Genomic DNA, 13,187 nt, shown 5'->3' with positions numbered 1-13,187 from the left:
TAGAGAGGTCTGTGTAGGCTCAGGGTCTAATTAGCCCAGAACCTTAACCAGGACCCTGGTTTGGGCCACCGTGTAGCCTGCCCCCCCCCCCAGCTGCCTGGCTGTGCACAGATTTATGAACGTGAGTATGGGGGGGGGGGGAGCTGTAGCTATGCATCAGTGGCGAGCGGCTGATGAATTGCCGCGGCACTCAGAAAATGGGAAGTAACTGTCAGACATGATTTCTCTGATTTCTAAGTTTCAGGAGCTTTCTTTGTCCTGGCATTGTTGGTGTATTGGATAGGGGAGAAGGGGACGGTGGGGGGGTGGCGTGCTTAATGGTTAAAGGCCTCCAACCCGGCAGAGAGCTACTAATCCACACTGCCAGCTCTCATGAGGGTTGGCTCTGGGCAGCTCTTCTGTGGACCCAGGCCCCGCGGGGGGCTGTAGAAGGAGAAAGACTTCACCTGTGCCCACATCTTGGTTAATGGGATCAGAAAAACTCACAGCTTATAATTAAATGAGCCCAGTAGGAGCCTGTGTTGTCCAAGGAGGGGTGGGGGCGTACGCTGGCAAGACCAGGGCAGGCTGCCTGGAGGTGGTGTACAGATGGAATACGTTCAGACACTTGGGCTGTTTTCCTGCCCTACATAGAGCACCACTCTGAGTGTGTCACTTCAGCAGGTGATCTGACTTCCCTGAACCTGTTGCTGTTTCTGATTAGCACCTAGGGTCGGTATTAATGCTCAGAGATGAAAGAAGTCCAGGGGACTCTAACCATCCCTTTGCTGCTAACCCTACTCAGTGGCTTTATGGGGGAAAGATCTGACAATCTACTCCCGTAAAGATGACTGACATGAAAACCCCATGGGGCAGCTCGGCCCTGTCACACAGGGTCACTCTGCATCGGAATCGATCTGGCGCCTAACAACAACGGTAACATACTTGTCATAAATTATTATAGCATTTATATATTATAGCACTCTAGCACTTTCAATGTCATCGTTCCCTTGCACACGTCCAAGAGTGTGCACTCTCCAGTGGCGCAGCGATATCAGATGTAGCGGGGGCATCTCACTCCTTCCCTGAGCCCATCTACACTTTCAGCACGGCAAAGTGGTATTTGTGTGTAGGGCGGGGAGAGTGTGCGTGTGTGCATCCGCACGTGTGTGCCCGTCAGAGGTCTCTGGGGCAGACTCCCACACTGCAGGCCATCTCTAATTAGGATCGGAGGCTCCCCGAGGGAAGTGAAGGACGTGCGTGGGCCTGTGCGGCAAGTGTACTAGGCCCACCCCGTGTCCCCAAACTTGTCAATGAATTCTTGTTTCATGAGTGTAAAGGAAAGCTGTGCTGCAGTCTCCATCAGGTGCATGTGGCCTAGTTGCCAGGGCTCCAGGGGCTTGACAAACCCCCGGTAGATTCCAGCCAGTGGTCTGTGTGGGGCAGGCCCACTTGCACACATTCGTGTGTGTGCCTCTGTGGTGGGGTACCCTGGGGCCTGGGGACGGCTGGACCAGGGGAGTGCCGGCTGTCCCTGCCAGCCCCTGCCAGGGCCTGGGGACCCAGGGACTCGCCAGGAGCCTCAGCCCATCTGTGTTCATGTCTTGCCACCGGCAGAGCCCCTCTGCTGCCTAATTCCTGGCTTTGAGGGTGATTCGGAGCACCTGGTGCCTTCTGTGAGGCTGGTTCCCTAGGGGAAGCTGAGGGAGTGTCCACGTCCTTGACTGCCCCAGATAATATCCCAGCTAGCATCCCCACGACCGGCCGAAAACACGTATGCAGTACTTGCAGTATGCCAGGGCCTGTCCTTTTGTCTTTCGAGCATTAACCCATTCCATTCCCACATGCACGACGAGGCAGTCTGTTCCTGAGGTCCAGAGAGGTCATGTCACTGGCCAGAAATCCATGCAGTTCCAACACTGGAGCAAACCCTCCACGTGCACTGACCACTGGGGAGCCTGGGTTATAGGCACCGTCCCGCTGCCACTGCCCATGACCCTGTGCCCAGGACACAGGCTGCCCTTTTACTAAAGATGAGCTGATCCTCAGGGAACTTAGTTGGGGGAGGGTCCAGATTTGAACCTAGGCTGGCATGGTTCCATTGAGGGCACCTACCCAGCCCCGAGGTGCCTCATCACGGCATGATGATGGCCCTCAGTGCCGTTGTGTGAAGGTTTGGGGTCACAGGAACTCCCAAGGGGGAAGACAGAGCGTCATTTGGATCTGCAAGCAGGAGTGGGAGACTTTTTTTCATTGGCCACAGTCCATGGGGCCCCCATCTGTTTCCAAAGGAAGAACACATATTACTGTTTTATTGTGATATCTTTGGGGGGCTGCCCAGCACACACACAATAAAACCCCAAAGTGTTTTAGTGGCTACCTTGCTCCTACCCCCACCAGGGCCCCCTTACTGCTCCCTGTCCCTTGAGGTTCTAGGCACACAGGGACCTGGGGGGAGCTTCTTGAAGTCCCAGCGTGCCCAGACCTTTGTTCTCACCCATCTCCTCAGAGTGCTTACACCCCCGCTGCTCCTGTCCTTGTATGGTGTAGCGCTCACTTGTATTTGTTATTTCTCTCCCTCACCACTAGGATGTAGACAAGGGCATGCTCTGTTTCCTTTCCAGTGGAATCCCGCCTTATAGCAAAGTGCCAGGTATCTCTTGTTAGATGCATTGGGCCACCCCCAGCTCATGCACCACACACACCAGAAAATTAAAAACCACCTGTCCTGCATCATCCCTGTGAGCAGCCTTGGAGGAGACTGTTGTAATCCATAGGGTTTTCCTGGGATGATTCTCAGAACTAGAGGGCCAGGCCTTTCTTCCTAGTCCATCTTGTCCCGACACTCCACTGAACCTGTTCAGCATCCCAGCTGCATGGGAGCCAGCACAACGGGACGGGGTAGCTGCGCTTGAGGTGCAAACGTGGATCTCCTGCATGGAATGTGAGCCTTCTACCACTGATCCACGGATGCCCTGAGTTTAGGGCTACTGGGCTGTCACCGTGCGAATAATAAATGTGTGACGGCCCGAGACCCCTCCCTCCTTCCTGTGATGTGGTTGGGATTCCTCACTGTTGACCATTGTCTGCGTGATGTGTAGGAGATAAGAGAGCCACTGATACCTTCACAAGGCAGATATTTGGAGTCTAGACGCCTCCAGAGGCTGGACCACTCCGAACATCTCCTTGGTGATGTGGACCAAGGAGAGGCTGACACTAGGGTGCTCTTGGGGGCCTGGTGGACTCGTGCCAGGGAATTTGGGGTGCAGGCTCACTGACACCTTCGGTTTCTATTGCAGAGGAAGGCATCAACCACGAGTGTAAGCTGTGCAACCAGACGTTCGACTCCCCAGCCAAGCTTCTCTGCCACCTCATTGAGCACAGCTTCGAGGGTATGGGCGGCACCTTCAAGTGTCCCGTGTGCTTCACAGGTAAGGCGCTGCACCCAGGGTGAAGGGAGAGGGCCAAGGAACAGAGCCCAGAGACCTAGCCCTTGGATTCCATCACTCTAGCACACACCCTCGCCTTCCCTTCGGGAGCCGGCGGAGGCCCAGGATCTGTGGGGATTTCTCCAGGTCTTTGCCTCCCTCCCTCCTCACAGGGCTGCCTCTCCATTCTCATGCTCTCTGGCTACTCCTCTCACCCTGCACAGGAGGGCTGGAAGTCCCTTCTCTGTCTAGTCTCCATCTCTCTCCCCTTGATTCAGCAGCTGCCGCATTTGGCTCCAGAGCTGTCCAGCCTCTGCACATACCTCCTGGGCCCACCCCAATTCTAATCTGGTTAAAGTAGCCCAGCTCCCTCCCTGTTCCTGCCTAATCCAGGTTGGAGGGGGCAAGGCCAGCCCTGCCAGCTAAGTGCCTGGTCCCAACCCCTAGACTGGCTGCCCGCCCAGCAAGTGGCTGTCCTGGCCCGAGGCAAATCTCAGGGGCTCTGAGGCCCTTCTTGTTGCCCAGATGGCAGCTGGCGTGCATGGGGGAGCCTGGCCTTCCCCTGCCTCCCTGACATCTGCTGTCTGCCTCAGCGGGAAACCCACCCTGGGGAGAGTGCCTGGCGGGAGGGGAGCTCTGAAGTGCTCACCTCCCAGACACAGAGCTCCTTTGGGGCTGCCTCCTGTGTTCACCCAGGGTCCGAGCGCTGGGTGCTCCTGCCACTGCGAAGCCAGAGCGGCTACCTGCTTCATGCCGGGCCAGAGGAAGGGCTATGGAAGCCCCCTTCATGTATGTCCTGGGGTTCCTGAGAGTCCTGGAACACCCTGATAACTCGTCTCTCTCAGGAGGCCACACCCATCCGTTAGCATCGCACCGCGGGGGCTACCTGGGGGCCAGCACCAAGGAGCCCCAGCTGCCAGGTCTGCCAGTCTGGGTCATTGACAACCACCTCCACCACAAGAATAGTAATGGGCATGTGTTGAGTACCTCTGAGTTCCAGACCCTGTGCTCCGCTGATCTCATTCACATCTTGGTTCTGCCACCTGTTGGCAAGAGAACTTAGATGCGTCGTTTAACTTTGGTGCCTCAGTTTTCGCCTTTGCCACAGTGCCTACCTTACAGGCCTTTGCTGTCCTCAAGGGGTTCACCAGTGGAAACTTGGTACATGATGATGGAGGTCATAATATTGGCAGCCGACATTCCTTCCTTCGTGGCTAGTACAGATGGTTCGTCTATGCAGGTGATCACGGAAAAGTTGGTGGTTCAAGTCCGCCTGGAGGCCCTTCTGAAGAAAAGTCTGGTGATCGTTTTCCAGAGAATTGAAACTTGAAACTCAGTGCCAGGGAGTCAGTGCTGACGCATACTGACCGTATGGGACAGGGTAGAGCTGTCCCTGTGGGCCTCTGAGATGATGGCTGTTGACAGGAGTAGAAAGCCCATCTTTCTCCCACAGAGAAGCTGGTGGTTAAGAACTGGGGACCTTGCGGATTTCAGCCCAATTGAAAACCTCACAGAGCACAGTTCTACTGTGACATGCCTGGTGTTGTCACGTGTCAGAATCGCCTCGATGGAAACTGGACCAATCTCACAGTCATGAGATTAATTGCAGACCAGGCCATCTTTTAAGCACTTCTGATCTTAAATATTAAGTATTAAGCTGTTTGATCTTCTCAACCACGTGGTATAGGGACCCTGGTGGCATATTGGATTACCGTTGGGCTACTAACTACAAGGTTGGCAGTTCAAACCCACTAGCCACATTTTGGGGAGAAAGAGAGGTTGTACCTAATGAGGTGCATTCTTTAATGATCACCATTTTTCAGATGGAGAAACGGAACCACAGAGAGGTTAAGTAACGTACCTAATATAACACACTCAGCATATCTGCTTCCAAAGCCCCCTCTCGAAGGTGCTCAGTTAGTTCATGTGCTAACTGTACCCCTGCCCAGCTACACCGGCTGGGAAGGGCTGGGCATCCTCAGCCCCTTGCCCCTGACCGCCATGTCTGTGTTCAGTCTTTGTCCAGGCCAACAAGTTGCAGCAGCACATCTTTGCGGTGCACGGGCAGGAGGACAAGATCTACGACTGCTCGCAGTGCCCACAGAAGTTCTTCTTTCAGACCGAGCTGCAGGTGAGTGCCCCAGCTGCTCACACATCCCTCTGCAAGTGCGTTTGGTTCCCCCACAGCAGCGAAGGCGCTTCACGATTAAGCCAAATGGGACCGTTGTGAGTGGTCTGTCAGGTGTAGCAAAAGAACTCAAGGCCCAGGCAAGAAGGCCCCAAAGCAAGTAGATTTTGATGCTCGCGGGTCCTAGAGAAGGAACAACAGCAGTCTCAACTCAAGGTCACACGGTGAGTGCGGGGTACTACACATTAGCAACAAACTGCAGCTTGGCTTCTGCACAGTACCTAAATCTTGCTTGAAGTCTCCTTGGTCTTCATTGGTCAATATACTATGTTTCTGTAAAGATTTCAGCCTGGGAGTCTCCTTGAGGCAGTTCTAGTCTATCTCATAGGGTCGCCATGCATTGGGATCAGCTTGACTCTCCACAGTTACGGTCTCTAACTCTTTCGCCCAGCCATGCCTCAGACAGGTTCCCAGGATAGAAACCCTGTTACTATGTGTTTCTGGGAGGGGCCATGCCTTGAAGTTGACACGGAGTCATGTATATAAGCAGCCAGCTCCACCATGATTTGTCAGAAAGAAAGAAACAGGAAAAAGCACAGGGAGGCTGCAAGAAAAGAGCTATATCAGGTTCCAGGGCCGTAACCCTGAAGACAATAAGAGGCCCAGAAGGGGCCCAGTGGCAGAGCCAGTGGCAGTATACTATGAAAGAATTCCAGCGCATTAAGCAGAAAAAGGAGTACCTATCACCAATGGTGGTTAAGGACTGCGTTCCACATAGCCACAGGATTTCTGTCATGGACGCCTGTCTGCGGCATGGCTGGGGCAGGCCCCACCTCACAGTGATGCCCACATAGCCAGGCCTGGGCTGATGCTAGTCATTGCCTAGAAGAGGTACAGAGGGTAGGCTGACTCTGACCTCTGACCGTGCAGGGCTCACGCCCCTGTCCTGAAGACATGCGCGGGGTCAGCCAACTGTCCTCTCATGGGATGGAAGGTGAAGGGTACCAGGTGCCTGTTCTGTGTGCCACCCAAGCAACCTGCTCATTTATATTACTGCCCGTGCCCATTTCCCGTTGCCAAGTACAGGCTCTGCCCTGCCATACCCCACCCACCTTACCTGCTTGGCCCAGCTACCAAAATAGGCCTCAGGTCCCCTGACAATGAGGGGGTTTTTTATAGCCCAGCTCTGTAGGTTTTCTTTAAACACATAAAATATTTTTTTTTAAGGTGCCATCAAGTCAGCTCCAGGTTTTGGTCACCCATGGGTGTCGGCAGAGAACCCCGTGATCCATGGGTTTTCAAGGACGACTGGGTTTTCAGAGCTAGATCCCCAGGGTTTCCTTTCCTGGAGAGACTCAAACCACTAACCCTTTGTTTAGTAATCAAGCGCTGAATCATTTGTGCCACCAAGGAGGTTCTATGCATCGATGTAAGCTGGGATTTGGCTTTTACACTGTCTCACTGAGCCTCTAGATGGTTCTGCACACCAGGAGAAGGACAAGTTTGCCGTGCGAGCTTCCTGGCCCTCAGCGTCCAGCAGCCTACCTCTTTCTCACAGATATGTTGGGGCCGGGATGGGGCGCTTACTTCAACTCCACCCTCCAGGGCTGCACACAGATGGTAGCAAAGCCCAGAATGATTGTTTCCTGGGTGACCCCATTCACCTTTAAGTTATATCCTCAAATCCTGAGAACTTTGGTAAATTATAGCCGTAATGAGCCACCATTTTCTGCAATTAATGATGTTAATTACAGACCATTTCAGTGTGGAAGTGTTGTAGCCATGCCAAATCTGGGCAAAGAATGGCTTTCGTTAAGTAGCAGGAATAGCAATTTTCTGATTTTTTTTTTGAGAGAAGGGATTTTTTTTTCAGGCATTATAGTTTTCCTAGTATTTTGCTTAGGGGCTCTGCTTGTATGGAAAAGACCCACGTGATGGTCAGGTCACCTGGGATGACATTGTAAGGATTTGGACAGGACCCTGGGAGGCAGGACCTGGCCAAAGTCTGCCCGTATAGAAGCCTTGACTGGCTCTCACCACCCGGGGTCATTTGAGATCGCATGGAGAGACTCGGCGCACAAGTGACTCTGAGCTGAGATTCTGGAGAAGGATTGTGTGGAGACAGCTCTATAGGAGGTAGGACAGGACCGCTCATCATGTTGTGACTAGGAACATAAGACGGGACTAGGCTTTGCTGTTCATTTGGTCACAGCATGTGTATGAAGGGTCTGTTCTGTGCCAGGCACTTCAGTGGGGACTAAGGAGACAATGGTGCACCGGCAGAGAAGCATCCACAGGAGCTCTATTCCTGAGCTTCTGATGGACACCCTCCAGTAATAGATAATGGAATCGAGTGTGGTGGAGGTAAGGTGGGTACTTCTTGGTGTCTGTGGCCAGGGAGGGCCTCTTTTCAGAGGTGGCATTTGAGCTGTGGTGTGGTGAAGGGGGCCGCTTACAGAGAGCATGTGCAAGAAATCGTGAATTAAAAACCGACTGGGACTGGCATGAATTGGGCCTGTGGCTGGAAGTAGCGGAAGCATCAGCAGGGCAGGGAAGGCAGCTGGAGCCCGGGTCATGGCTGGAGTGGTACAACAGCTTAGGAATTTGGACTTTATTACCATCACGAGGAGAAACTAAACGGGGGAGATATACTACTTAATCTATACGCTGCCGGAGAATGCAAGAAGCTGGGTCTTTGAAAGACACTGTTCGGAGAAAGCAAAGTCACACACTGGAAGATGTTTGCAAGTTACGTATCTGATAAAAGACTCACATACAGAATATATAAAGAAGTTTGCAAATTCAGTAATAAAAAGGAAAACACACTAAAGAGTGAGCAGAGATTTAACCAGACATCTCACCAAAGACAATACCCAGATGCTCAACGTCTTAAGGGAAGACAAAAACCACAGAGTGAAGACACGTCAGGTCTGCTCGAATGACTCAAACCAAGTCAAAACTGAGAAGCCCAAGAATTATGAAGAAGTAGAGAAACTGGACCTGACCCATGTCACCGACGGAAGAGCAGGTGGTGTGGCACATGGCAAAGTGATGTGTGAGTTTCTGACAAAGTGAACCCTAAATGTAGAATAAGACCAGCAACCCCACAACTACTTACACAATAACCTCTACATGAATGACGATAGCGACTTCATTGGTCAGGACCCAACCAGTCCTCTGCTCTTGGGAATGGATCCGACCGACATCCACACAGTGTCATACAGTACAAAGAACTATTGATAAGCGCAACAACATGTATGGATCTCAACTGCCATATGCAACAAGCCAGACTCAAAAGGCTCTTTACTGCAAGGATCGATTTACCTGACATACTGGAAGAAGGCAGTAATAAAGGGGGACAAATAGACAAGTAGCTGGCAGGGGCTAGAGGTGAAGGCAAGAAATAGAGGCGATTAGAAGAGGCTTCTCTATACTGCCCCATCACATATCCACACAGACCATGGCATGAAAGCAGGGATTCTATCTGGACAAAGAGTTGATTGCTGCCCTTGGCCCTTCCTGGGGGCCATCCCGGACCTGTTGACAAGGAGTCAATGTAGATGGGTTACAGTAGAGATGGAAGACCAGTGTCTTCAAGCATTTTATATTCTTTCAGATAGAGGAGTTATTTTAATGCCTTGAGTGTCCCTGGACTTCTGTGAGGCAGACATCAGAATGTGGATTTTGGTCTGGGATCATCAAGGCACAGGCATCACTCTGGAGTTAAGTCTGGAAGAAGAGGAGTTCATTGTAAGCTCTTTGGGATGACAAGAACGTAAAGTAGTATTGGATCTTCAACTACCCTGTTCCTAGGAATCCAGTGTAATTAAACCTAGGCAGCGGCACTCCTGTTTTCTCTCGAGACCGCCTAGTCCCTTCTCGGTGCTTCTTTGTGTCTTGTATTGTTCTCTCTCGTCAGCCGGAGTTGCTGGGCTCTTCATACAAAGTGGAAGGTGGCTTACTGTGCCATGCTCAGACACCCTGGGTATTTCAACAGAGGGCATTTAACATGGGGCTTGGCAGTCAGAAGGAACATCTAGCTAACCCAGAAGTGTTACAAGAATGTTTCCAAAACGTCCTGGGAAAATTGAATTAAAATATAATGTAAAATATATTATATTGTATAAAATATAATAATGTACATTTTGAAGGCCCCTTTAGTTGCAGATTGCAGCTATACCTTAGGTACTAAGATGCCAGATCCCTGGAATAGGGCGCTGTGATTGCGTAAGTAAAGGTCAGCTGTCCACTCTTGTTCCAATGAGCTGGACAGGGCGTGGGGTCACACAGTCCAAGCCAGCAAATAGAGGGTGCTTTCTGGGGAGAGGAGCCTGGGCTGCAGAAACTCTGTCAGTTGCTTAAAAAACCTGGAAATGGACAGCAGATGCTGCCTCACTGGGGGGAGCCCCTGTCGGTAGATGTACGCCACTGCATTTGTCCCATAAGGCGCAGTCTGTGTGTGAGTGGTTCTGTAATTGACTCGTGGCTCCACCTCCTACCAGCTGTGAGCCTTGGTTTCTCTGTGTGTCAAGTGTGCTATTGATAGTTCCTAACTTACAGTGTCCAACAGCTGCCTGGCGCACCGGAAGCGCATCCGAAGTGCTATCAGCCATTGTGACCAACACTCATTTCTCGGACAATTGGAGGACACAGCTAGTGATTGTAAGAGCTGATTTTGTGGGGTTCCCCACACTTTGGGTTTGCCATGACTTTATGATTTCTGTCTTGGGTTTGAACAAAGCAGGCTCCAAGTTCTTCCTCAGTGGCACTCAGCCAAGCCCCAGGGCCATATGCACACACAGGAGTCCCGCACTGGAGCAGTGGGGCCAGGTGGGCCTGCCTTCGTCTCCCTCCTCCACCGCCACTGAGTGCCATTGCCTGCAGCCTGCTCTTTGGACCGTTTTCCTCAGCTGTGCATCTGCGCCGTGGAGGGCGGTGGGCAGGTTGCACGGGGAGCGTGGGAGGCCCTGCAAATGTCAGGACTTGGGGCCTTGCCTTTCCAACCTGAGGCCTCACCAGATGAAGGCCTGGGGTTCTGTTGGCCCCCTGCCAGGGGTGAGCCCACCAGGGCAGGGGCAGGCTCTGCCTGGCCAGCCCAACTGTCTCTGTAGGCCGTTGTAGCCACAGATGCTGGGCATGGGTAGCACCTCCCTTTCCCCTTCCCAAGAGCCTCACAGCAGCCCGCTCGGCACCGTCACTTTAACCATCTGTCCCTGGATTTGGGGTAGAGGTCCACTTACCCCGAGAGTTCACTCCTCCCTCCCTGGCACAAGGAGACCCAGGAGAGGGAGAAATTGGACAAGAAAAAGTCCTGACATCTCAACCCCTGGGTGCCATGATGGGCCAGGCCCTGCTCTAAGCATGTGCATGGACAGTTTCAGCACAGCCCAGGGCAGTAGTGGTTCTTGTCTCCATTTACAGATATGGACGCTAGGGCTTTAGGAGACTTAACATGATTTGCCCAGGGTCATGAGCGGGTGGCAGAGCCAGAGGTTAAGCCAGAGTCTCTTCACCACCAAGGCAAGCAGAAACCCTCTGAAGTTTAAATAAATTGCCATTTATATGAGCTAATAGATTTAAATGAGGCCTGCAGCACAGCTCTATAAAAAGCCTTCATTGTCAGGGGACCCAGAAACTATTTTAGTAGTTGGGCCAAGAAGGTAGCATAAGTCACAGTAACAGGGGATATAAAAAAATCTGCTCTGGGGTGAGCCCAGGTGGAAAGGCGCTGGGCCAGGTGTGCGGCTGGGTTGAGAGCCGGTGGCTGGAGGGCTCGCTGCACACCCTCCTGCTGTGGGATGCTAGGGCAGGGGGAAGAATCCATTCCATCGTGGAGACAGCGAGTGAACAAGACCCTCCTTGACACTTTGCTTAGGAACCTGGGGCCTGATTTCCTGCTGTAACAGGGACTGGAGGCTTGAGGGCCCCTCCTTGGTAGAGCTGATGGCACCCTGGAGATAGTATGGGTGCCAGGCCAGCACAGGGTGCTCCTTGAGGGAAAGTCTGTCTCAAGGAGGTGCTGCTCGGCTGGGAGGACTGGCGGGTCTGTTCCGTTCCTGGAATCTGCACTCCCTCATTGACAGATCAGTGGCTGCAGGAAGCATTGCTCTGAGCCGGGCCTGTGGTGGCAGCGCAGTCAGCCCAGCGTTGAGCGGGCACATTTAAAGGATTAGCTCATGCTGTTTGCTTGTGTGTGCCTAATCAGGCTGCTTCCAGCTAAATGATCACAATTGATTAAAAACAGAACTAGGTATTCTAACAAGTAACATGGGGTGAGCCGGGTCCTGCTAGTGTAGATCCTGGGACCCGGCCAGGGGAGGTTTCTGTGCACCTAAGATGTAGCCTGAGCTACAGGTGGGACCCTCCCTATCCAGCCCAGAGGACCCTGGGTTCAACCTTCTCTGACACCATTATTTGCTTAGCACACTTTGAGCACCTGCTATGTGCCAGGCATGATGGTAGGGCCGGCAGAGAGACTAAAAGATGTCAACAAGCCTCAGACCCCTGTTCTCTCAGTGTACCTTCAATAAGTATACCAGTTAGGAAACTTCCGACAGCGATGTTCTGAAAATAGGCAAATACTCTGTCCTGACAGAGTGGTGGTGTGCTTGGGGTAGGGGGAGCCATGGGAAGGACAGGGGCGAGTGATGTTGTCTAGTTAGCTACCTACTCATGGTGACTTCCTGCACTTTGGAGCACAGCGCTGCCCCTTCCGCCTGTGTCATTTCCAAGACGGGTCGCCGATTAGACCACAATGAGCCCTGGAGGGTTTTCACTGGTTGATTTTCAAAAGTAAGTCACCGGGCTTTTCTTTCCCGTCGTCCTCTGGAAGCCCCAATGAAACCAGTTCGTCATAGCAACATGCAAGCCTGCACTGTCAGTGGGCTGTGCACAAGCTACATTGGTGAGGCCTCAGGAACCTGGTTTCCCACGTGGAAGGTGGGAATTCCACCACTGCCCTCCGACAATGGTAAGGGGAGACATTTGGTTGGTGGGGGTGGGGGGGATCAGGGGCAGTTTCTCTAAGGAAGTAGCATTTTAGCCAAGGCCCAAAGCTTAAGAAGGAGTCAGCTAGGGGAATTGCTGAGGCATCTTCCAGGAAAAGGTGCAGCCAGTGCAAAGAGGCTGAAACAGTGTTCAAGGAAGAGAAAACGGGCAGTGGGGCTGGAGGAGGTGAGCTAGAGGACACAGCTGCCTTCTCAGTGCGTCCTTCTGCTCTTGCCTACTCAGTGAGGTGGCTGCTTCCCCGAGGCGCCATTGCCTGCTGATCCTTCTGTCCTAGCGCCTTTCTTCTGGTCCTTCGGGCCCAGCTCAGCTGAGCCTTTTTCTGAGAAGCCCTCCTTGATTTCCCCTCCTTTCGCTTCCTTCTCTAGCCTTTTGGTCTAACCTCAACCCCATTTGCCAATATGGCTTCCAAGTAGTTCTGTCTACACCGGACTGCCCACGCAGAGATGAGGTTTGGGTTTTTCCCTCCCTCGTGTTCCTCCATTCATTTATCCACTGCCATCTTGTTTGAGGGAGAGAAGGACGGCAAGCAGGCAGAGAGAGGGAGGGAGGGAGGAGGGTCGCAGTGTGCAGGTTCTAACAGGAGCAGGGAACCGAGGAGCCGATTTCCTCGCCTCTTTGTGCTGCCGCTGTCAGCCCAGCCAGAT

General features: G+C 52.7%; 1 protein-coding gene across 2 annotated transcripts in view; it reads left to right on the top strand.

Moving 5' to 3' along the window:
* Window positions 1-13,187, top strand: part of ZNF423 (zinc finger protein 423) — a 413,333-nt gene that overhangs the window by 367,981 nt on the left and 32,165 nt on the right. For both annotated transcript variants that reach the window (XM_075537034.1, XM_075537036.1), the window contains 2 exons: window positions 3,279-3,410; window positions 5,423-5,538. In XM_075537034.1, the coding sequence (XP_075393149.1) occupies window positions 3,279-3,410; window positions 5,423-5,538 (248 nt within the window). The remainder of the gene's footprint in view (window positions 1-3,278; window positions 3,411-5,422; window positions 5,539-13,187) is intronic.

The sequence above is a fragment of the Tenrec ecaudatus genome, chromosome 18 (assembly GCF_050624435.1).
Source record: "Tenrec ecaudatus isolate mTenEca1 chromosome 18, mTenEca1.hap1, whole genome shotgun sequence".
In the NCBI taxonomy this organism is placed as follows: Eukaryota; Metazoa; Chordata; class Mammalia; order Afrosoricida; family Tenrecidae; genus Tenrec; species Tenrec ecaudatus.
The sequence above is the reverse complement of the archived record's forward strand: the minus strand, read 5'-3'. Positions and strand labels throughout refer to the sequence as shown.